At 42.4% G+C, this 26523-nt stretch overlaps 1 protein-coding gene across 1 annotated transcript in view; it reads left to right on the forward strand.

Annotated features, from left to right (window-relative positions):
* Nucleotides 1–26274, forward strand: part of Stmnd1 (stathmin domain containing 1) — a 27027-nt gene extending 753 nt beyond the window's left edge. Inside the window, exons 2-5 of the mRNA XM_021179774.1 lie at nt 11354–11534; nt 15645–15796; nt 24745–24876; nt 25554–26274. Coding sequence (XP_021035433.1) covers nt 11354–11534; nt 15645–15796; nt 24745–24876; nt 25554–25841 — 753 coding nt within the window. The 3' untranslated portion in view covers nt 25842–26274. The remainder of the gene's footprint in view (nt 1–11353; nt 11535–15644; nt 15797–24744; nt 24877–25553) is intronic.
* The last annotated feature ends 249 nt before the right edge of the window (nt 26275–26523 follow it).

Genomic DNA, 26523 nt, shown 5'->3' on the forward strand with positions numbered 1-26523 from the left:
AGGAGAGGAGAGGAGAGGAGAGGAGAGGAGAGGGAGACTGAGATTTCCCACACTTCCACACTTAGGAAGCTCTGAAGTGATCTGGAGCCAGTGGGCAGTTTACCGCCATCTTAGTAGGTGTGTTAGCCCTCTTAGTAGGTATGTTAGCCCTCTTAGTAGGTATGTTACTGAGGATGTGAACTAAGAGAGACTGCCAGAATAAACCAAGAGTTTATTCTGCCACTATTGGTTGGTGTCTCTAAATCAAGAAAGTGTGCATGCCTCTGTATATCTGCAGACACATGCATGAGGTCACAGCCCCAGCAGATGCAGGTTCATCTGGAGAGGTAGTGGTTTCTGCCATCAGCCTAATGTCTCATGGGAAAGCAGGAGTTCCCGAGTGGGGCCAGCTAGTGTTGGTCCTGGAACAGCCCACCCTCTGTATTTCTTTATAGCACACAGAGCTCTGTTAACCATCGAGCTACATCGTCTGGGTTGTTCAGTTTTGGGGGACAAAGCTAGAGGGAATCTGGCTTTTAAGATTCCCCTTCCAATTCACTGTGCCTCAGTTTGTATCATTTACCTGGAGATATTGGGGGAAGTTCCCACAGGGCAGTGGGGGTCAGAGGCTGGCCTGTTTATCATCCTTCCCTGACTCTACAATAAGGGTTAGGCCCCGACAGACCTAATAAATTAGGTTTGGCCATTTATACTCCATCAGCCCATTAAAAAAATAGTGCAAAGTAGGAAATTTTTAATTTTTTTCAATGCGGCCACATTGGAAGAAGAACAAAAACAAAGATTCAGAGACTTCCCAAGTCTGTCTTTGGGGTTCTGATGTGACCTGTAGGTCTGAACTGAGGAAGAGCTGGCTTAGTGGTATTTATACCAAGCCTGAAGTCTCAAGTTCAATGCCCTGGTGCCACATGGTAGATGGTGCCCTGGCTCCTTAAAACTATTTCCTGAGCTCCATAAACATACGCACACATATACGAATGTAATTAAAATGATTTAGGGCAAGAAGCACTGATAATGAATCAGTACTGATCCTGGGATAGTCTTGCCTATCACCGACACCATCATGGTCTCAGCTCCAGACTCTCTCTGTCAGACCTGTGTGGGAGAGCCAAAGCCTGCCTCTGACACAGACTCAGCTGTTCTCTCTCCTAGCCTGAGACTGGGGGAGAAATTCCAACTTCTGGGGGAACCCTTGTCTCACTAGTCAAATAGCTAGAGGAAAGGGGACAAGGGTCTCTTTAGAATTCGTTCTCTTCTGTCAGGGAAGTTGTAGTGTCACCTATAGAATGGGCATCTCACTGGTATCAAGGCCTCAACTCATGGGGGTGACCTAAGGAGAGGTCCACCACATACTCCATCAAAATTGCACTTTCGAAGAGTGAAGGAGAGCCTGCAGCCCCCTTTCTCAGGCTGGGGGAAGCAGCTCGCAGCCACTCAGGGCCACCGTTTCCATAAGCCATTCTTCGGGCTGCTGTGTGAAAGGCATCCACTGTCTTCTCATGGTGTGAGCATGCTCAGGGACTAGTGATGGTACCCCACATGGGTGTGGCACATCTGAGCCCCTGGAGTGGATGTAAAAAGCAAGCCTGAAGGATGGGGCTTGTGGCTCAGTGGGAAGAGTGCTGGCCTAGCATGTAAAAACCCTGGCTTTCATCCCAACAATGCAGAACTCAGGTGTGCTAGTGTACACCTGTGATCCCAGTGCTCAGGAAGCAGGGGGGTCGTGAATTCAAGGTCGTCCTCAGCTACACAGTGAGTTCAAGGCAAACCTGGGACACATGAGACTCTATCTTTAGGTAGATGGATAGATAGCCAGCCAGCCTACTGGGGTGTGCTACAGGGCTCCATGGCTCAGTCCCTCATGCTCTGAGAGAAGCCTGTGCTCAGATGCCACCCACACAAATGCTGTGTTCTGCTTTCTGTTCCTAACAGTGATTGTCTGAGTTTAATTAAGGCATCAATACTTTTTTTTATGTAGCCAAGGATGACTTTGGGCTCAGGGTCTTTTGTTCTTCTTGTCATAACCTAACTGCTCCACCAACACACTGCCTCCTGTCTTCTCAAGAAATTTCTCCCCATCATGGACTAACCCTCTATCCTCGCTTGCTAATGTCGTGTTCTCTATACTACCCCTCCTCTCCACAGACTCTTGCTCTTACAGGCCAAATGACCTACAGTGCTTGCTTCCAGGCCTGCCCATACCTCCCTGCCTTTCCCATGCTGTTCCCTGGCCCTTGGAAGGTCATTCCTAGACCTGTTTCTCAGCAGGACTGATGAGGGTTCAATCCATCCCTCAGCACAGAGCTCCACCCCAGCTGGTGACCCAGAGCTATCCTCTGCTTTGAAGGCCCTTCTCTTCCACAGGCTCATTAGCTCTCTGGGCACCTCAGTTATTGTTGCCTTGATTCCACATTTCCCCCTCTCTTTCCCCCCCCCCAAAAAAATACATTTATGAAATTTAGATTACTATGCTAAGACTCCTTATCTATCCAATTAATTTCTCAGGTAGGATTATACATAGGAAATCTTTTCTGATTCATATTTCTTTTATAGCTACTTTGATTTTCTCAACCATATAATTATCACTAAATATGGTTTTATTCTATAGACCAGATGTCAGGGCCACAAGTCACATCCTTCCAAGTATTAACCATACTAGTCAGAAAGATTAGTGTATTTGTCAAGCCACCACAGTTCTTTATGTTTGTCCAGTTTTCTTTCTGTTGCTGTGACAAATAACATAACCAAAAGTAACTTGGGAGGGGGATTTATTTGGCTCACACTTCCAGATCACAGAGACTTAAGGGGCACTTAAAGCAGAAACCATGGATAAGGCTACTTGCTGTCTCATTCATGGGCTCAGGACATCTACCTAGGGAATGGCCTCACAGTAGACTGGGACCTCCTGCATTGACTAACAATCAAGACAGTGTCCCACAGACATGCTTATAAACCAATCCTTTAACTTCTAAGTGTCCATTGCCTTACCCATAAAATGACAGAAATGGTAATATTTATCTTTGTCGAGTTCTTATGAGAACTGAGTGAATTTAAACTCACATAAAGTGCTCACACCCATATCTCACACAGAATAGCAGCAGAAAATAAGTTAGGGCAATATTTTTATTATCCTGATATAAAATCTTTACCAGTCTTAGCTTAGTTGTCCATGCTTACCCTTGAGCTGACCCTGACACCTTCTCCAGCTTCTCCTTCCCTCATGCCTGTTTTAAGCAAACCTTCACTGGGTACTTTCTTTTCCACCCCAAGGAATCATTGTAGCCTGTTCCACCCTGTCAGGTTTCCCCTTCTCCCTGTAAAGGTAACACACCCCATCTTTTAGACAATTCCTTGTCACTCCTCCCTTTGCTGCTTCTGGCCACCTGCTCCTGGCCACCATGCTGGCGAGGTTGTTTGCCCTTCTCCTGTTGGACTGAGGAGAGAGCTTACATTGTTCATTTATTGTATCCTCTCACCGTGAGCTGTCCCTCCAGACAGAAACGGTCTTTGTCATTTTATCTATAGCACACTGATTCAGACAAACCAACCACAAACCGATAACTTGTGATCCCATGCTTTCCCCTCCTCCCGCTCCCTAGATTCCCTACCTTGTTTTTGTCTTCTGGCAGCTTAATGGGAGTAATGATGGTGGCCGGGAGGAAGCTCAGCACTAAAATCACTGGAAAACAGACTCACTTGACTCCGGAATACATCTTCTCTTCCCGTGCACTTGACTTTGCAAATCTGAACTGGGGAGGGTAGGATTATTATTAATTAAATACTCAGTGACCATTACTATAGCAGTGCCTCCATGACATTCCCTCAAGTTTAGGAGTTGAGTGATGTCAAATAAAAAATAAATAAATAAATGAAACACTGAGATGAACGTGTTTGCTTATATGAAGCATTTACATTTCTTAATCATTCTTTACTTTGGACTATATTCTGAATTAAAACCCTTGGGTTGCCTATGGATTCCAGCTCACATTTACCTTTGTCTCAGTAGGTGTGATGGCATTGCAGAAAAAATAATGCATCATAACAGGAAAAGCATGAGCAGATTTTCTCAGTAGGAGAAATGTTCTTTTTTTTTTTCTATATGAGTAACTCAACATTACTGGTCTAAGATTAAGAGAGAGAGAGAGAGATTAGAACTTAATGAGTGATCACGGAGGATCCTTCATAGGTTTTCCCTAACATCTGATAATAGGCTTGCTTTTTGACCATTAAAAGGACTAACTTACCATCTTAAAGTGGTATGTATGCATGTGTATGTGCAGGCATGTCTGTTTGGGTACACATGTGTGTGATGGGGGTGGGGGGTGTGCACCTGTGCATTTGTGGAAGCCAGAGGTCAATGTTGGGTACCTTCCTCTGTTGCTCACTACAATATTTGAATTGCATTTTGTATATTGTGTGTATACACCAGTGGAGGTCGCTGAACAACCTGTGGAAGTCTGTTCTTTTCTTCCATCAGGTGGGTCCCAGGGATCGAGCTCTGGTCCGTGGGCTTGGCAGCAAGTGCTTTTCCCAACTGAGCCTTCTCATTGACCTGTGCCTTATTTTGTAAGAGAGCGCCTCTCACTGATCCTGGCGCTCATTCATCGGCTAGATTGGCTAACCATAAGCCCCTAAAGGCTCCCTGTCTCTGTCTTCCAGCACTGGGAATACAGGCACACGCCGCACTCGGATTTGCATGTGGGTGTGCTGGAGATCCAGACTCACATCCTCATGTTTGTAAACCAAGAGTTTTGCCTGCTGAGCCATTTCTCGGCCCTCTTTAAATCTTGTTAAATAGTCAATCCTGAGTGGGTTTTGAGGGGTTGCTATCTTGTAATTAAATTACTGGAAGTAAATTAGCAAAAATTCTAGTTCTGAAGAACAAAGTCTTCCCATAGGTCCACAAGCAAATGTATTTATACATGCTTCTGCTTGTGAAGTGATTGAAGATTTCAGCTCAGGGAGTATCAACAAGTAATTCCTGCCAAGCTGTTTGGAAAATATGTTTCCCAGAAGAAGCTACAGAAGTACATACGGTACTTACACTAGTCAAACACACACACACACACACACACACACATACACACACACACACTCACCATAAAAATCAACAGACACCTGTCTATAGTGAAACGGCTGTCTTTTTTTAACTGATGTTTTATTTCAGAATGCTGGTAACTCTCTCACACAGCTGTCAGCTTGGGGCAAGCTGTTTTTAATGCTAAGTTTTTCATGCTAAACTTGACAAAGGTGTTATCTCCAAGGCATTGAAATATACAAGGTATAGAAACACATTGACCATATACTTTGACAACTTCATCTTGAGAAAAAAAAAAAAAAACCTTCCATCCTCCTTCTGTAACAACACCCAGTACCCTTTCTTATGTAATGTTGATAGGTCAATAAATATGTAAAACATACTAGCGTGACAATATAAACCTTGCACACATAGGCAGATCTGAGCACTGCTGGCCACATCCCCAGTGAGATTCAATTATTTGTCAGTCATGCTGGTGTCTCTCACTTACAGCTACCTCAGTCTAGATCATGAAGTGGGGCCGACATTCCTAAAACGTGTTACAAACTGACATTGGCATTTGAAAGGTGTTCTTAGTTTTCCAAAGGGAAAAACCTTACATCTCTTTCTAGAAACTGAAGGCTGCTATATGTTAAAGGATGCTAAAAGATCGTGTTCTGTCTGTCCCACATTAAGTTTTATCCACTGCCAGGACTCACAAAAGCGCCTGTCTGTAAACACAAATGGTTAGAGATCCTTGCTGGGGTTCCTATCACAAACCAAGCAACTCTGCTGACAAGGAAACATTTGTAAGGTCATTTGAATCTATTCCAAGCAGAATGTGGGGAAGAAAGCCAGCTCTCCCGGTTTATTCACACTCAAATTTTCTCTCAGTTCCTAAGTGGTGTCTTGTCACAATTTTAGTGTGGCTGTCATTAAGCCTCTTATAATTTTCAATATCTCTACTTAGAAATGCTAAATGACAAAATCATTCTTTACAGGACCCATTGTACTTTGATGGTTTAAAAAAAAAAAAAGAACATGAGTTGAAAAATGCAATGAACTTGTGAAAATATCCCTCTTACTATTACTGACTTTAACCATCTGAAAACTAGGGAAAGAACCCACAATAGGGTTTATAGATCTTTAAGCTCAACAGGAACTATGACCCCCTGAGAGGAAAGCATGGCAGAGTGTTTCTGTCAGCTCTGTCAGCTGGACACATCCTAGAACTACCTGAAGGCTCTACGCCATCCTTAATTGAGGGATTTCCCTATCAGATTGGCCTCTGGGCATGTCTGTAGAGGGATTGTCTTGATTGCTAATTGATGTAGACTTAGGGGACCCCAACCCCCTGTGGGTGGCACCATCCCTAGGCAAGTGGTCCTAGACTGTATTGGAAAGCTATCCAAGCCTGTGCCTTATAGCAAGCCAGAAAGTGATTCATGGCCAACATTACTCCATAGTTTCTGCTTTTAGTTCCTGTCTTGAGTTCCTGCCCTGACTTCCTCCACTGATGAACTGGAAGTGGAAACAAGATCCTTTCTTCACCTACATTGCTTTTTTGCTGTTGTTGTTCAGGATGGTTTTGTCACAACAAGAAAGAAACTAGAGAAATCTCTGTCTCTGTCTCTGTCTCTCTCTCTCTCTCTCTTGCTAGACATATCAAATAACATGTGTGTACATGCCATATATTATATGTGGTACAAGTATGTTGTATGTATAGGTTCTCATGTTGGTTACTTTTATGTCGACTTGATGCAAGCTACAGTCAGCTGAAAAGAGGGAACCCTGGTTGAGAAATGCCTCTGTGAGTCTGGATTATAGGCAAGCTTGTAGGACATTTTCTTAACTAGTGGTTGATGGAGGATATCCCAGCCGATTGTAGGTCAGGCCATCCCTGGACTGGTGGTCCTGGGTTCTATAAGAAAGCAGGCTAAGCAAGCCACGAGGAACAAGCCAGTAAGCAGCATTCCTCCATGGCCACTGCATCAGCTCCTGACTCCAGGATCCTAACTTTTTGGAGTTCTTGTCCTGACTTTCTTTAACGATGAACAGTGATATGGGAGTGTAAGCTAAACAAACTCATTCTTCCCAGAGTTGCTTTGGTCATAGTGTTTCATCACAGCAATAGTAGCCCCAACTAAGACAGCACTTCTCAGGAGTCTGTTTTCTCATTATTGGTGATGATGCCTATGATGGTGAACAGGTAGAAGAAAAACACACTATATGTTTATTCCTTTGCTATGAGTCTATGAAAAGTTTCACAGGGACCTGCGTCTTGTATTAGTGGCTTGCAGGCTATATAAGCAATGGAGCAGGGACTTACAGTGCTTATGGAGAACCCTCTAGAAATATATAGAGTATTGAAAGTTCAGGTAGGCTTTCAGGTAGAATTTATACATCTGGGAACTGTAACAAAATCAGCTAACAAATTTGTATATGAACAAGTCTAATTATAGTCTGGTTTATAATACCAGAAAATTAGAAGTCCCAGGGATGGGCTAAATAAATTATGGTGCAGTTCCATGGTCAACTATATAATAACTAACACCACTGTCCATAAACAACTACTTTTGCCATTAAATAGAATGAAGCCAAACTGGCTAAATGTCTCTAATAGACTGTCAGTGTGGGGAAAAATGTATCACACAAATATGTGACTTCACAAAGAATCTGATCCAGTTTATTTTTAGTAACAGTTTAATTGTAGTGTAATTCATGTACTATACAGTTCATCCTTAAAATAAGCAGGTGACAGCCATTTGTGTCATCTATTTTCAGCACATCCTTCCCCAAAGAAAGGACTACATATGAGCTGCTGATTCTCTTCCCCCCACCGCCCGCCCCTCCCCCCCCACCGCCCCGCTCCCACATCCCTTTGCCTTACACAGACTCTGAGCCTACCTACCGAGACTGAGTCTACTTGGGCTGAGCATGAACAGTCTTTGTGACTGGATCCTCTCATTTAAGAAAGTTTTTAAATGTCAATGTTATGATGTATGTCAGTATTGAATCTCCTGTTATTGTTAAATAATATTTTCGCATGATTATGATACATTTCCTTTCCCTAACCATCAGCTGATAGACATTTGAGTTGAGTTGTTTCCACTTTTTGAACATTATGAATAGTAATTATAGGCACCACGCACAAATTTCTACCTGAACGCTATTTTCGTTTTGCTAGGGCATAAACTAGGGAGTGGAGTTACTTTCTTTCTCTCTTTCTTTCTTTCTTTCTTTCTTTCTTTCTTTCTTTCTTTCTTTCTTTCTTTTTTTAAATATATGGCTGTACATTTTAATATTTGTGTATGAGAAAGAACATATAGTTGTCTTTAGTAAATATACATATACTTATTTCACAAGCATATTTGGATGAAAGAGTGGAGTTACTTTCAATTACTCCATAATTAACTTTCTGCAGGAACCTTTAATTTTTATTTTATAGTTCCTCAAGAACCGAATGATTCTGAATTCCTTTTCATTGGCTTTTTAGACAGTTCTAATGTATCTTTTTAAAGTCTTCTATGAGCAAATATGCTTAGGGGACGATAATACCAACATGTTGATACTGCTTCTGTCCAGGGGATGGTATTTACCATCTTCTACTGAGTCTCTGTATCAGTCAGGATTCTCCCAGAGGAACAGACCCAGAAGGATGAATGGATGAATGAGTAGATGGGTAGATTTGTATGTCAAAGGAATGCTTACAGGAGACTGGTCAGCCATACCCAAACTCTACAGGATGGGACAGGAATATGCAGGCTAGGGGTGAAACAGCAGTCCATAGCCATACTTTCTCCTCCCTCCGGCTGACCTCAGGTCTACTCCAGAAGCCTTCCAACTGATTAGAAGAGACCCACCCAGACAGTCTAAAGAGTCTCTTCTACTTTAAGTCAATGTGTTGTAGGTGCAATTATATCTACAAAATCCCTTCTCCACAATATCCCTTTTTACATAGTTTGGCTGGAAAACTAGCTACTATAGCCTATCTCAGTGGATACAGACTTCACTACCATGATTCTCTTCCATATTACTTGGCTATTTTAATGGGTTTTTATTACATGCTAATCAACAAAACCTGCATTTTAAAAAAGGTTCATTTTTTTTTTATACAGCAGTATCTCTAGTTTCATACCTGATTTGGTGTCTGTGAACTTGTTCATTTGGTGTCCACAGTAGGGCTCAAAATGGTGGCTTTGGGCCCTACTATGCAACCCCTTCATATGGGTTAGGCTAAGACTTGCGTCAAACCCTTAGCTGTGAGCCCCCATAAAAATTCTAAAAGCTGTGAGTATAGCTCAATGGTAGTACATTTGCTTACAGCCGACATACAAGGCTCCAAATTTGATCTTTAGCAATGATTAAAAAATATAAGAGAAAATTATAAAGTTATATACTTCTAAATTACAGTCACACAGATCAAACATTTCTGTTCCAAAAAGAGGAGTGGGAAAGAAGGCCAAACCTGACTGGAACTCAGCAGGGCAAACAGTAAACTCTCTTTTTACATTGAGCATCAGACACATGAGGTGGCAAGATGTGGACCTCAAAGGCTTGGAGAACCCTAGCCCCACAGCCTTGGTAGCCAAAGCCCATACTCCTATCCCCAGCTGGCTGTGATCACTGGCAGAAATTTCCTCAGTACATGTTCCTTGTTTTCCGTGACATCACAGGATCTCTGTTGCAGCTTAGGTTTCACCTTTGCAGCTTCTTGTTATTCCCTTTCAGGGGCACAAATGCAAGCATATTAGCCATGCCATGCGCTTGCTTGGCTCCTCAGGCTTTCCTTAGTGAATTTGGTGGAAGCCTCCAGCATCCCAGAACTCTTGTCTTCTAGATGTCTTACAAACTAGTGTCATGTGAACGCTGTCAAGGACTGTTCCTAGGGGTAAATTTCCTCTGAAGCCTCTATATACATGGATGGCTAAACACAGAAAAATGCCTTCTGGGTAGCCCTGTATAGGCAGATTCTCCAGAGCTCTCATCTCAAAATCAAGTCTTTCATATGAGTTACAATGAGCCACTGATGGATGCCATGAGGCCAACTCCTGAAGTTTCTTCTAGGTACTTTTCCTGTTATCTCAAAGCCAAGTACTTGGTGATAATTTCCTTACCAACTATAAACATAGTCCTTTCTGTCTATATGGCTAGGTTTTATATATATATATATATATATATATATATATATATATATATTCCTTTTGCTCTGATTTTTGCTACCAAGTTTCACTGTAAATTAGGTTAAAAGAAGCCAGCAATCTCCATGCCACAGTGCAAATATATTTTTCCTAAGAATGTACTCTAGCAAATTAGTCTATCTGTCAACTTGAAATTTAGTTTAACACAAAATCCTCAGGACATGGGTAAAATGTAGTACTTTGCCAGAATTTAAATTTATGGCCCCTTGTCCAGTCCTCACTAGAGTTCTTATTTCCATTTGAAACCTCACAAGGACATTTTTACAATCAGCATTTCTATCGATAATCTGGACTTCTGTGGTCCATTCACAATTCCCTACTGAACTCCGCTTACATTATTCTAGGGTTTTTCCAACCTGTATCTCCAAACTTTCCTAAATTCCTTCCATAATCCAGGTCCATACAGTTCTGAATCACACAATCAGGAGTAGTTCCACTAATGGGATTCGTAGTATCAATAATTTCCCATGGTAGGAAGTTTTCTGTTACTATGACAAATGTTTAAGATAAACAATGTAAGTGGAGTTTATCTTTGCTAGAAGTTTCAGAGATGTCCATCCATGGGTACTTGGTTCCATTGCTGTGAAGCAAGGCATAAGAGCAAAGAGCTTGATCGAGAAAAGTTGCTCATCTTATTGCAAATTGGAAGTAGAGAGAGCGAAGAGCAAGGGTCTGAAGACAAGAGTACATTCCTTGGTGTCTTATTTTCTTTAACCATGTACCACACCCTAAGCCTATTCAACTATGATTCATCATGGAGTCATTCTACTGAGCAAATTATCATTCTTGTGATTTAGTCACTTCTCAACAGGGCTATCAGCTGGGGACCAAGCCTACAATATATGAACCTTTAAGGGCATTTTATATTCAAACTATAACCCCATCTCTCTGCCTGTCTCTTATAAGAACAAATGTGATTGCATCTAGGGTTCCCGTGAAAAATTCCAATAGGTTTACCATCTTGGGAACATTACTTAATCACATCTGGTAGCTCACTTTCCTGTGTACCATAACATCCACAGGCTGTGATTACTAGAGAGTACTGCAGACACTAATTGGTAAATTCTCACAAAGCAGTCCTATATTGTTCTTTTTTCTAAGAAATCTTGACTCTCACCAAGTTGTTCTCTTTTCACAGGCTGATGTCAGAGTAACTTCTTCCAAAGAAAATTGCAGTCCCCAAACTGAAGCTGCATGGCCCAAGGACACCATAGACAACGCCAAAAGTCTGGACCAACAAGCACAGATAGGAAGCTTGCCTGGGACTATTCCAGAAAATTCTCCAACTCCTAGCAAAACAAACAGGAGAATAAATTCAGGTAACCTCTGCCTCTGTACTTGTTGCTATCCCCCAGACATCTGCTAGACCTCTGAATATATAATGCAAGTATCTGACAGCCCAGTGATCACCTCTTTTTTGGGTCATAGTGTACTTTCTATGGCAAGGTTCTTATCTCCAAGACATTAGAATTTAGTCTTAGGCCTTTATCATGGGCTTAAACTGCTAGCCATTAATCTTGTGGATGAAGTAATTAAAGCCATCTTTAAAAAAAAATAAGAACACTTGTTGAGAATTGAAAACACATTTTAGGAGTAGAAATCACAGGGCTTAAGGGAATGTAAACCCCACAATGTTGTCATCTTTTTAAGGGAAATGTTTACATTTGTAAAAATAAATAAAACCTTCATTAAACTGTCCCCCCTACCTCTCCCCATCTACAACATCAGAGAATAAACATTAAAAACATAAAAGAAGCAATTATGATCTAGTGTGCTATTTAAAAGCTATTCGTGGCCCTTCTGAGGCAATGCTGTGGTTTCCCCTCCTTTGAGCTCCTTCTTGCTGTTGACTGATGACATCTTATTTATAGTTGGTCAGTCTTTGGAACTAAATGAACAGCAAAGATCTGGAGAGAATGAATATTGTTTTAGTTTAGAGGGAAAACATTTATTCCACATTCCCATTCCTCTGATTACACATTAGGATCAGAAAATAGCCAGGATTGGAGCCAGAGTCATGGCTTAGTGGTTACTAGCACTTATGGCTGGTACATAGGACCTGGGCTTGGTTTCCAGCACCCATGTCAGGTAGCTCACAACCACTGGCAAATCCAGTTCTAGGAGATCTAACTGATAGAATAATGCTTGCATTATATGGGGATACATATCCGGGTAGAGGTGTATATGTGTGTTTAGAGGCCTAAGGTTGACATCAAGTATCTTGTTCAGTTGATGCCTGCATAATATAGAGGCAGAATGTCTTGAGAAAGCCAGCACTTACTGCTTTAACTAGGTAGCTAGCTCTGGGGATTCCCTGTCTCTGCTTCCTGCATGCTGGGATTCCAGGTAGAATCTCACATCCACCCAGCTTTTCTTCAGATTCTTGGGATACAAACTCTCCAGTCCTTATGCTTGCAAGTGCTTCTCTTACCAAGGCTCTTTTCTATCTTTTAAGACCTTGATATATTCAGGCCTTTTGTCTCCTACTCTGTTCCTCCATTTGGGTGTTTTTATTAGGTCTCAATTGTAAACTAACTAGATTAAGAAAGACGTAAGACAAGCCTGAGACGGACATGTCTCAGCTGTGTCTGTGAGGATGCTTCCAGAGTGAATGAACAAGGAAAGAAGACCCACAGTGGATGTGGATGGCCTTGCCCCATGAGCTCGGGTCCTAGACTGGATTAAAAAGGAAAAGGGAAGGAAATGATGAGAGCACAGTCTTTGCTTCTTAGTCAGTGTTATAGACCAAGCTGCTCTCAGTGTCATGCCTTCATCTCCATGAAGACTGTACTTCTCCCAACCGTGAATCAAAATAAAACCTTCCTTTCTCCCTTAAGTTGCTTTTTGTCAGCTATTTGATCACAGCAGTGAGAGAAGTCATGAACATACTTCCTAATAAAACAGAAGCACAGGGTTATTTCTAACCCCCACCCTACCTAGTATGCTCCAATGTTCCAAAACACAGAAGAATGAATTGAAATGATTGGCATTTCCTAAGAACTTCTGTCTAGGGTATTTACTCTACTTAATAAGACAAATAGTTTAATAGACTCACAAGACATTGGGATGAAATGGTTCCATTCATTTCCTTATGTTAGTGATGCTTTTTGGAAACATCTGGGCGAGAGATGCAATACCTGTGGTCCAACTACTCCTAGATCATGTTTAGGAAAGAGACTAGTGAGGTTGAGACCTTGGTGTTGAAATTGAATTCAGTCTTAGTTACCACTCTAACTAGTCTCATCCCCTTGAGCAATTAACTTCTCTCATATCAGTGTACTTACTGGTAAAATAGGGATTATAGATCTTCTCTCACAGATTGGTACTTGAACTGGGTACTATACAGATAATAAAGCAATTAACATAGTTAAGGTGAGTAAACACTCAGGAAACAGTAGTCATTACTATGGTAACCCTTCCTAACAAGCCCACCTTTTAACCATAATGAAACAAATAAAATCATTCTGAATCCATGGAGGTGTTTACTTATGACCTGTGCATTGCATTGTCCCTTATGTTACCAAGTTCTGCTTACGGGTTTGAGTGCTTTCTATAAGAACATGCAAGCACTTTGCAGTAAGAATGGGCTCTATTTCACATACCTATGAGGCTGAAGAGTCAGCACTGGAAAGTACTGCGCTGACTGGCCCTTTACTGAGGCCATGTGATAGTCAGTCAGAGCCCTCTCTGGTGACAGGTGGATTAGTGATCTGAAATGAGAAACAGCTGGTCAGCATGTGTAGCCATCTCTGCATATGTTTTTTAAACCACAAAAACTCATGAACGTTGTCTTTGTAACCACGGAGGTTAGGAACAGCTGTGAATGCCTCCATCCACTGACAGTAGGCTTTTTGAAGAGAGCTTACTGTGGATGGCTCTGCACAGTGTCATTTTTGACTTGAGAAGCAAGGCCATCTTTGGGACAACAAGCAGGCACCCTTTATTTTATGATGTGGTGGCGTGGAGGTGACTGATTCTTCACATGTATGACTTGCAATGAAGAGGCCTCTCTTAAGAAGGCAGTTTATAAATCCTCAACTATGACTGGCTCCAGGGCTCATCTTTAAAGTCATTAATAAGATCTGAGCTGATAGGGCTCTAGCTCCAACTCTGGTCTGATTCAAGGACTCTATCAGAAAAGGCATGCTTTCTCTCTGTAGATTTAGCGGATGGTGAAACTGTATACCAGGGCTGTAGACCCAAACAGCCCTTGGCAACCTCATGCTGTTTACCTTTTGTATACAAAGCCTAGAAACCAAACAGCAGCTCATAAGAGTCACCAGAAGAATGTCTCGAGCCTTAGCTGGAGTTGAGCCTTGTAATTAGTGGAGCAGATCAGTGACATCCATCCAGAGTATATGAACGTTGTTACAACAAAAAGGCTGTACATAGCAGCCCGGAGGCAAGACTTGATTGCGGTCACGTGCGACTGGCTCAATAAAGAATAGATTATGCTGATTCTTTTCCTCTATAAAGGCAACAGCAACTTGAGCTTCAAAAAAAAAAAATCGCAGAGCTTTATAATGGAAACCAGATACTAGGGCTGGAGATGGCCATTGCTAACCTGAGTTCAATACTTGGAATGCCCATGGTGGAAGGAGAAAATCAACTCCCTCAAAACACACACACACTCACACATACATGCACTCACACATACACACTCACACACACTCACATATACTCACACATACACACATGCACTCATACATACACACACATTCACACACACATATACAGACACACATACATACAGACACACACATACACATAACAGATAGATAGACAGACAGACAATAGATATGGGATGGATGGATGGATGGATAGATAGATAAATAGATAGATATGGGATGGATGGTTAGATAGATGGTAAAAGTGTTGAAAAGAAACCTAGATATTTAGAGAAAACTATTGAGACATGATTTTTACCCAGTGACTTGTTAAGGCATGCACTTAGCATTTTTAAGTTCTTTACTTTGTGCGTGTGTGTGTGTCTGTGTGTGTGTCTGTGTGTGCATGTGTGTGAGGATGGTGCATGTGTGCGCTGTGTATGCTAGAGCGTGTGCGAGAGAACATGCCTGTGAGCACAGAGCTAGGAGTTGATGTCCAAGTATCCTGATCTATCACTTCTCACCTTGTTCCCTGGAGATAGGGTCTCTTGCTGGATCTAGAACTAGTGTGACAGCCAGCAAGCCCCAGGGATCCTTTTGTCCCAATCCCCTGTTTCCCTGCAAAGTGCTGGAGTTGTAGGTATGATGACTATGCCAGACATTTTACATGGGTGCTGAGGATTTGAACTCTGGTCCTCATGATTTTGCAACAAGCCCTCTTACCCACAGAGCACTCTCTCTCTCTCCAGTCCCCATTTGGCGTTGAAGTGATAAACTCTTTATTCTTACATTTCTCTTTCTTTATGCTTTTCCTTTTAGAAGACCCAGTGGCCAACGGATTGACCAACAAACCCCAACTCCCGGAGAGTTGGGAGCGGCCAAAGTCATCAGACATCCTGGAAGAGCTAATTGTCCAAGGAATCATACAGAGCCGGAGCAAAGTATTTAGAAATGGAGAGTCCTATGATGTCATGGCAAGTAATCCTGTAATTAACATTTGCTTATACCTAAAATTAGCAGCGAAATGTGGTTAATCACAACTCATTATTTCCAGTATACAGGACCTACAGTATAAATGATAGCATTTATCTAAGCCAGATTTGTCCTCCATAAATTCCATTATTGCTCTGCACACTGTGATTCTCAGTGGATTCAGAATCTCCCTGATCATTCATGATTAATGAGGCCAATAAAACATTCTTCAGGCTTTACTAAATTTGGACATAATAAGTCCCAGTAAATAACGAGCTCTCATACTATCAGCAATTTTTATTAAGTGTTGCCTTGTAGAATATAAAGCTAAACTGCCGTTTATCCAAAAGGAAAAACAAAACAAAATACCAAAGCTCCAGCAGACGTGCCTACATGGGAACAGGTGTGACCACGAGGAAACAAGATTCTGGAAATTGTCACCCTGCTACTTCTCTTCGCTGATTCATCTTGTTTTGTCTTTGTTTGACATTAACATGAAAAATATTTTTCTTCTGATTTTAACTGATTTAACTGAACATCTCCAGCTCTAAATTTTTATTTAAGTGAATGTGTGTGTCTGTGTATATGTGTATTCATTCATGTGGGAGATGCAGTGTGTGTGTGTGTCTGTGTGTGTGTATTCATTCATTTGGGGAATATAGTGTGTGTATGTGTGTGTATTCATTCATGAGGGGGAGATGCAGTGTGTGTGTCTGTGTGTATTAATTCATGTGGGGAATGCAGTGTGTGTGTGTCTCTGTGTGTGTGTGTGTTTGTGTATTCATTCATGTAGGGAATGCAGTGTATGTGTATATTCATTCATGTAGGGGCTGCAGTATATGTATGTGTGTGTGTGTGTGTGTGTGTGTGTGTGTGTGTGTATGTGTGTGTGCACTGCATATATTTGGAGATCAGAGAAGAACCTCAGCCCTGGGATGGTTTCCACCTATTATTTGAGATAAGGTCTCTAACATAGAACTTTACCAAGTAGGCTGGCCCACCTGTTTCCAGGGCTCCACCTGTTTCTTCATCTCATCATTGTGATCACAGATGTGTCTCACTGTGTCGGGGACACACACACACACACACTTTTTTATAGTGATTTGGAGGATCAAAAAGATCACAGATCAAAGAATGATAAATAAAATGTGACAACTCAACCAAGAAAAGTAACAGCAGGACAACTTCTGGAACCTTCTTGTTTCTTCATGGTTTCCTAGGCTGAGTCATGTCTACAGCCCTAAAGTTTTTAGTGAGTTCAATATAAAACTCTGAAGAGAAGTAAATAATTTGGTTGTTTGTTCTTTTGTTTTTAAGTCCAGGCTCACAGCTATCACTTGACTCAGGCAGAAGAGAGGTTAGAACGGTGGCTCTAAACCTTCCTAATGCTGCGATCTAACACAGGTCTCCTTTTTTTTCTCTTAAAAATGATACCTGCAAGGTCATTGGCTGCTGTTTTTCTGGCTGAGTCAGAAAGCAGCCACGTGAACTTTTCTTCCCCACTTAAGGAAGGATTTCTCTAAGAAAACAGGTCTTTGAGTGTGGTGCGTACCTAATCCAGGGTTGGGAGGGACATCCCCTCCTGTGGGCGAGGGGACCCATTCATTCTTAACGGCTGGAAAGTGAGGCAGCTGATTGCATTGCATCGACAATCAAAAAACAAAGCATGCTAAATACTCACATTCAGCTCACCTGCTCTTTTTCTTACAGTTTAGGATCCCAGCCCAGGGAATGGTGCCACCCACAGTTCTTTCCATCTCCAACAACCTAAGAAAGATGTATTAGAATGGGCTAGGATGTGGCGGTATGCTCTGGTTGGGTATGTTCATTAAGTGAACCAAAGGTGGCTTTGGTTGCTGGACTTCAATACTTTGATAGCCGGACTTGGTAGTTAGCCTCAGAAGGAGGAAGTAGCCAAATAAGGAAATAGACTTTGGGAATGTAATCTCATGGTTTTTAGCAAGGCAGAAGGAATTGGGGAGAAGTATAGGGCCTGCCAGAGCCATGGTCACCATGCTTGAGCTAGTCAGAGTCCCATCAGGGACTTTGTAGCATCATAGTCTGTACCTGGAACCACAAGCCCAAACAAACTTCCTTCCTGAAGTTTCTCTTATCAGGGTGTATCAGAGCAAGGAAAAAGTAGAATGGCATTCGACATTTCTATAATATTTTGAGATCCAGTACAGTTTGGAAGATGATAAATATCTGATTGTATTTGAATCTACTAGAAAAACAGCTCTGTAATGAAGGGGAGAGGCTATTTTTCCAACTATGGTGAGTCTCTGGGGAACAAAAAAAGAAACCATGTCAAAAGATGGGAGAGCAATTCCAGTGGAGGGAGACATACGGAAACACTCCGTTGCTTAGCAATGGCTCCTTAGGGGAAATACAGTAACTCCTTGATGCTAACACTGGGGGGAATACAATCACAGCTTAGGTTAGCGAGCCAGTCACCAGAGGCGAATGAGTTCTGACTTCTATCTAACAAGAGAATGCATGGGTTGGTTAGGAAGAAATTCATCTATTTATGAAAATGATGGGCTTGACTTTTGATATCATTAAGTGAACTAGACGTAAATTCTGTTGCAATATAGGACAGGGCAGGGTAGGGTATGGTAGGGCGGGGTAGAATAGGATGCTCTCAAAAGTACTTTATGTGACAGTTCACAAGTACACCACAATTTTTTCCTCTATGGTATTCAACCTTCCTGTCCCAGTATAAGCCAGGCTTATAATAGGCCAGAGCAGCAACACACACACAGCCCTGTTTGTTTTATAACCCAGGGTCCTGGTTTTTAACCTGACATCAGAGTTAGAAAGATTTTAAAACCCTGGGACCCAGATCCCACCTTGGACCAGTGCCTGAGCATAGGACATGGCTTTCATGCTTTCAGAATCTTCTAGAGGACTCTATGGGCAGCCCAACCTGAGAAGCACCACTCTGGCCATAAGCCTGCACGTGAAGCAGTGTTCATCACCGGTGGGAATGGCCAGAGCATTTGTAATTGTGGACCACAACTGTTTTTTGTAAAAGAGAATTCCTGAAAATACATTATCAAGAAAGTAAAGATTGAGATCGCCACCCTCACCCTCCCAGAAAAATCTCAGAGGTGAAGAGGAGGAGATGTGAGTGCTGTGGCCAGAGATGAAGCCTCATCCCGCTTATATAAGCTTGAGTATGTGACACAGCACATGCCTTGGATAGTTGGTGGGAAGTTGGGGACTAAAATAAAAAGATCACAGTTAAAATAGAACAATGGACGGGGAGTCGTATAAAGTCTGAGAAGTTACACTGTTCATTCTTGAAAGAAGAGGGTATTTTTAGAAAGCTTCATAATTGACTAAGAATCGAACCAAAGAACCAAGGGAAATACAGAGGAAATAATTTTTAAATGGACACATTTATCATGAGGTGATGAATCCAGTCGAATGCTCAAATGGTGCTTCCTCCCTGCTCTGGGGGAATTTCAGCTTTGTTGGGTTATGTTCTCTGAGGCAGAATCTTGCTGTACAGCCTAACCTCTCTCAAACCTGCCATCCTCCTGGGTCAGATGACCATGTGCTAGGATTACAGGTGTGTGCCACCATGCCTAGCAGGGAGAAAATGAATACATGACACGGGCAGCTAGGATAAGTGTGAGAATGCTTGAAAAAATAAGAGGTATGGTGTCGGGCAACTGGCATTCACAAACACAGGGGAACTCCCTCCGGACATATGTCTGCCCTCTCCTGGCCTCTTCACATCCTTCACTGCATTTTCCCTTGAAGTATAAAAGAATAAAGGATGCTGGAAGTGAGGCGCCTTCATTACACTAATCTAGGAGCATCTTACGTCAGTCTCTCCCCACTTGTCCATGGAATACCTGTGCCCACCACAGCACCTTCTCCCCTTTACCTATTTCCCCCTATTTTATCATTTATGAGGTCCTCTCTGGATAAACAGTTTTCAAGCATGTTTGTACTTTGAACTGGGGTCCCCAGAGAAGGCCACATCCGTTTGTGTTGAGGATCTGGTCTTGAAGAATTGGTGAGCTCCAGGTTCAGTGACAGCCCCTGTGTGTCAGCTAGTTTTATGCCAACTTGACACAAGCTAAAGTCATCTGAGGGGAGGGAGCTTCAATGAAGACAATGCCTCCGTAATGCTAGGCTCTCAGCAATCCAGTAGGGTACTTTCTCAGTTAGCGATTGATGGAGGAAGGCCCAACTCATTGTGCATGGCGCTGTCCTGGGGGAGGGGGGGTCCTGGGTTCTATAAGAAAGCAAGCTGAACACGACATGAGAGAAGCAAGACAGTCCTCTGCATTGGGAACCTCCAGGTCCCTGCCCTGCTTGAGTTCCTGTCCTGACTTCCTTCAGTGATGAACCCTGCTGTGGAACTGTAATGAAAAATAAACCCTTACCTCCCCAGTAGCCTTTAGTTGTGGTGTTTCATCACAACAATAATGATCCTAACTAACATACCCTGTCTCAATAAATAAAACTGAAAACGATAGAAGAAGGCACTCAGCATCCACCTCTGGCATCTACATGTACACATACACACGCATACCTGCACACAAATGTGTGCACACACACAAGCTCATATACACACACCTGGGAGAGGGAGCCAGTAAGAAGCTGACTACCAGCTCAGAGAAGGAAGCTCCCAGGTATTTTAAAGCATTATAATGCGTCTTGAAGTGACTTCATTGTAAGCACACACAGGTTGTATGTGACCGGGTCAACGTGTATGGTGGTAGATAACAACCTTTGCATTGATACATGCCTGGCTTTCATGTGTTCACAGGTGTTACTGCTTTCAGGTGGCTTTGACCTCAAACTCATGCCCCTGCATCTCTTAGCATACCCTGGCTGCTTTTCACAAACTCCCTGAATTATTTACTAATTCCTCCTGTCTGGTCAAAGTTTATTGTCATCTCTGTTTCTGGACTGGGACACCTTCGCTGTAGTTAAGGACTTTCCATGGCAGCAGAGTCTCTAGTATTGTGTGTTGAGCCTCCTGGAGAGGTATGGAGGAAGCTGGTTGAGATAGGACTCAAATATGCCAGTGATCACAGCTAGCAATCTCCCTCACCAAGGGCTTGGAGGCCAAAGAACAGGCTGCAGGAAGCTTTGGCCTCTTCAGTGCAGGAGACTCCCTTAGGAAACATAACCAAGGTGGGTTCATTTGTAGGTGAAGAGCTAATTAGGAAAGCCCTAAGGAACATGAAGTGGATGTAAGGCAGACATGCATGGGTATCTTGGCCAAAAATGTGATTCATCTCTTAGCACCTAATGTCGTGCTCAGGGTTGTCAGTCTTCTGACACTATTCCCAGTGAACACAATTTAACTGATAGCTTCTCTAGACTTCAAGGTATTTGAGATTTTGAGTCTAGATATCTCTGTGCATATGTGAACACCATTAAGACCTGTAAGCAGCATGGTTTCAAAGATTCTGCCTATCCCAACTTCATTTGTAAAGAATACAAATCTGTTTATAGGGCTCTTTTTATTTTGTTTTCTTTGTCTTGAAGCAAGGTTTTGTGTCACCGAGGCTGGCCTTGAACTCACTATTTAGCCAAGGATGATCTCACTGCTTCTACCTTCTGAGAGCTGGGATCACAGCCATGTACCACCACGCCTGATTTCTACAGCACTTGGAGAGTAAACCAAGATCTTCATTCACACTAGGCAAGCACTCTACAAAGTGAGCTACCCCTAAAGCCCAATTGCTATGGAGGTGGTTTTAGCATAACATATCAACATCAAGAAAGGACAAGGGCCCTCAGAGGTACAGTCCATGTCTCAAAGGGAAGCAGAGAGTGAAACCAAAGGCATCATTTTGGGGTGGTCACGGGAAGCATCTTCCCCTATCAGAGAACCCAAACTGCTCTCCAGATCTTTTATTGGCACACAATTTCTGTCAAGATTCAGACTGTTTTGAGATGTCTGGCTTTCCATTCCCTCATTGGCTCTTGGGTTTCCATTTTCTTTCAGTCTTCTGAGAGCGAACATTCCTAATACGGGTTTTGTGTGAATTTCAAAGTACCTCTAGTTTGAGCCTCCATTAGCAGGTATGTCCCTCTTTCCAGCAAGTGGCATTTGCCAGCAGGAAGCTTAAGAACCAGATGTCATAAGAATGACATAAAATGAGGGCCAAGGGGAACTTGCTTTACTAAATAGTTCAGTTTTCGTGGACTGAAAAACCTCATACTACATAAAATCATCCCAATGGCTGTAAAGAACCGTGAGTTCAGTGAGAGTTTTCCTTCTTAAAGACTTTCTGAGATGAGGCTGGAAAGTTGGCTTCTTGGTTTAAAGCACTGACTGCTCATCCAGAGGTCCTGGGTTCAATTCTGAGCACAGTGATTCATAGACATTTGTAACTCTAATTCCCAGAGACTCAGTGCCCTTTCTAATCTCTTTGGGTACTACATGCACACTGTACCTACATGCAGGCAAAACACCCATCATAAAATGAAAAAGACTAAAGACTTCCTAAGGATCCTAGGTCTTAAAAATGGAAACGTAGCAATCCTCTGCCCTGTCATGATTGTGTATGCTTCAGCACTTCCTGTTCTGGTTTGTCATCTGCTCCTGGCGCCCTTCTGGTCTGCACACATCATTGTGATAATTCTGGTGGCAACTACGATGTTGCCCCTGAAAGTAGGCACCGGCCTCACTGAGATGTAGTCGCCTTTACGAAGTGGGAATTACACTTTCTCCTCTCTTGAATACAAGTAAGAAGAAAACGTGATCCTGTGAGAGGCTGTTAGTCTGTGTTGCTGATGAGGACATCAAATTTACAGAGTGTGTTAACCACTCATGGAAAGTCACTTTTGGGATCCAAAGACAAGCCTGAGTCCCATCATTGGCCTTTCTCTACTGTGTCAAATGGTCTCTCTTTGTCTGCCTGATCTATTTTCCTTATTCTGATGAGTCAGTCTTTAGGAAATTCTAATAAATATTAATAGTTCAGATGTCTTTAAAGAAAAATCTCTATTGAGATGATCCAGAACAATAGATTGGTTCATTTTATAGTGAAGACTTGGAGTTCATTAAAAACTTACCCCCCCCACACACACACTCATAATAAATCTATATACACTGACCTAGAAAGATGTCTGTATTAAATGAAGAAAGCAAACATGGGCAGTGTATATTTAGATCTTATTTAGTATTGCAGATGCCATGCATATATATGTCTGCCTGTATATTCCTGCATATGCCTGCATATGTGCCTTTTACTGCCTGCTCATTGCTGGGGTTACAGTGCATGCCATCTTGTCCCGCTTTCCTTATTTGGATTGTGGGAGGTGGGGTCAAACTTTGGTCCTCATAATTATGAAGCACGTAACATTACTGACTGGACCATCTCTCTAGCCTTTGCAAAGCTTTTGGTAGATAGATGGATTCAGAATAGATACCCACTTACCTTTCAGATTTATATATATATATATATTTATACACACACACACACACACACACACACACACACACACACGGAATGCGTTACAGAGTATCCAGAAAGACACAGCACACTCTTTAAAAGGAGGAGCTGTGGAAAGGAGGAGAGGTGGCTTAGCAGGGAAAACAATCTCTGAGGGCCTGAGTCTGACTCCACGGAACCCACATAAAGCTGGATGTGGTCATTCATGTCTATATAATCCCAGCTCTCCGACAGCTAAATAGAAAGTGGAGACAGGTGGGTCCCATGAATGTCTAGGGCCAGCAATCCTGCATAAACAGTAGCAATTAAGTGTTCTTCTCTGAAGCACAGTGGGGGGCAAGGGCAGCCATCTGAGGCTAACCTCAGACCTTCATCTATGTACCACAGGATATGCATACCTGCACACACACACACACACACACACACACACACACACACACACACACGGGGAGTGGAGAAATGGAGCGAGGGAGAGATTTAAAAACCAGGTTCCTATTGGAGGGTCGGGTTGCGGTGATTGAGGAGAGGATTAGGAGGGTGTTCGTGTATTATTTTTAAATTTCCTTTTGTAAATGCATGCTACATTTGCCATATATTTGGAGAACGATGCAAGTTAAAACTTTGTAGTCCTTCATTATAATTTTACTTTTCATAACTAGATAAGTAACTAGAAAGTCACTATCACTGTCCTGAACTGCTGAGTAGTCTTTCATCTAAAATGGGAATTTTTTTATACTGTTGTCAAATACCAATAGCAGAGCCTAGCAAAGCGTTGTTGCTCAATAACAGCTAATGACCTTTCTTCAGCATAAGATCAAAAAGTAATAAAAGCTAATCTCTAGCCAAGTGAAAATAATTTGTAACACATGGAATATTATGAAATCAATTGCTGTTACTGATGATTATAGATTAATCAATCAAACAATCTGAATTCCTTACGCTGAGCTAGGCTTTCACACACCCCCACCTCCATATTTTTTTTTTTGTTTAGTTTTCAGCCTTGAAATCTCTGTCATGAGTCCTCTGCCATCTGGTGCCACGGAGCACATTCTTGGCCTTTGTCCTAATAACCTGGTGTTTTGAAGGCATGGAATGCATTTTACCATTGACACTTCTGTGGTTGGGCCAAGATTTCTGTGTCTCAGCAGGTAAAAGTTCAGATGCCTAAGGTAATGAAAAGGGAAAGAGGACAACCCCATAACGTTGTCCTCTGATGTCTAGCCACATGTAGAGACATATTCATGCCCTTGTAGACACACACACACACACACACACACACACACACACACACACGTGCGCGCACACACATTAGTATTTCTAATAATAATTCTGATCTTAACAGATTTCAAGTTTTTGTTGCATTTATCTGCCAGCTGAAAGGTTTTGTTTTTTGTTTTTGTTTTGTTTTTTGTTTGTTTGTTTGAAATATGCATTTTAAACTGTTTCTCGCTCCTGTTCCTCTCCTGGGCCAAGGCAGTAGTAAGTCACATCTCCACTAAAAACGAAATGTCTTCCTCCAGGTGGACACTACTGAAAAGCCACTGAGAAAGCCACCAGCCAGACTGAAAAAGCTTAAGGTGAAAAAGGAAGTGAAGGATTTCACAATCCAAGACATAGAAGAAAAGATGCAGGCGGCAGAGGAGCGCCGAAAGGTACGAGTGGTGGTTGCTGAGTCTGAGGAGCCGCCTGCCAGCTCGAATGAGCATGCGCCAGACCTGGTCTATCAGCAGCCTGCGACAGAACGCATACGCAGATTCTCTGCATTTCAATGACCTGTGTATTTCTTGCACAGGACACAATGCTTTTTGTTTCCTACCCCCTCTCAAAAATTACTTTTGAGTTATGTGGAAATGACGCAGCACCATGAACTCCGATGAAAATTGTTGTTTCGTCTATACGGCCTAAATAAATACTGTTCATTATTCTGAATTAAGTCAACTTTGGGGGAATTTACCATTGGGGTTAGAGGAAAGAGGACAACCAGGGCAGGGGTGGGTACTGAGCTAAGAGTGGGTTCTGAAGATGGCCAGATCAGCTCCTGCAGTTGTGAGCACCTGAACCCACAACTGGAAGCCCACCGTCCCTCAGGAATATAGCTTTAGTCTCGTGTCCTTCCCATCTGCCTCCCTACTTGGTAGCCCTGGGAACAAGGACTAGACTACAAAGTCTATAAGGGTAAGCCCGATGTTTGTCTCTTTCGACATGGGTTCCCTAGAAACTGTCTGTTCCAAGGCTGAGTAAGCAAAAGTGATCGGGACAAGCAATATGCACAGACCGCGTAGAAAATAGTCACCAGGGTTCTTTTTCATTCTTTAATATTACTTTTCAGACAAAAAAGGAGGAAATAAGAAAAAGGCTACGGAGTGACCGGCTTCTGCCCACAGCTAACCCTTCAGACGAAGCTGAACCACCGGGCAGGGTGGAGGTTCCATTTACAAAAGGCTTTCCAGCTGTGAACACCCCTGCTTTGGAGAAGCCTTATGTGCAGGAAGGAGAGCCACTGAAGAGGAAGAAGAGCGAAAGTGATGTGGCCCAGATGAACCGGAACTACTCCTGTACAGGTTTGGAGCTTGTGGAGTCAGACATGTATTACAACCAAGAGGACAACATATTCTGATAATGCCATTTTTAAAAATATGTTTCACAAAATGGTCCATGCTCTCCCGTAGTGACAGTCTTAATGTGTCTTATAGTCTTAAAAATGACTGTCTCTACTTGTAAAGATTCCTGCCCTGGGTTTAGGGATGGTTTTGTGAGCATCCCGGGATGGATTTTAGTTGAGTGGATTAAAGGCTCTACTTACCAAAAAGGGATAGCTTCACAATGGCTCCAGCACTAGTTAGAGATCTTAGATTCAAAGTCCATGCCAGTTTACCTAAATTATGTTTGTGCCAAAAGAAATTCTGCCTTTTCGTTTCTGACCTTGGCTGTGCCTGCAGATGAGTCCTTTATGACAAACTGCATAGATGTATATTACATGTTTTAATATTCTGTGTGTATCTTGTTTTAATTCTCTGTTGTTAAAGAATAAAGCAGTGCCTTGAAGTTGGTTTAATTGTAGTTTTATCTATACCATTTAAGTAACCTGAACCTAGTGGTGAAAGTAATGTCAAGTCTGAGGGATGGAGATGGCGCCCTATGGGAGAGCACTATCCCTCGTGGGAGCTGCCCTGGGTCACCCTTTCCATGAAAAACAAAGGAAAACAAAGTAACATAGAGTTGTCTAAAGTATCATTCATTCTTCATGGTGAAGGAGAAAAACTCTGATTTGGGGAAGAGTAGGAGGAGCTAAGGAGGCT

This window comes from Mus caroli, chromosome 13, assembly GCF_900094665.2.
Source record: "Mus caroli chromosome 13, CAROLI_EIJ_v1.1, whole genome shotgun sequence".
In the NCBI taxonomy this organism is placed as follows: domain Eukaryota; kingdom Metazoa; phylum Chordata; class Mammalia; order Rodentia; family Muridae; genus Mus; species Mus caroli.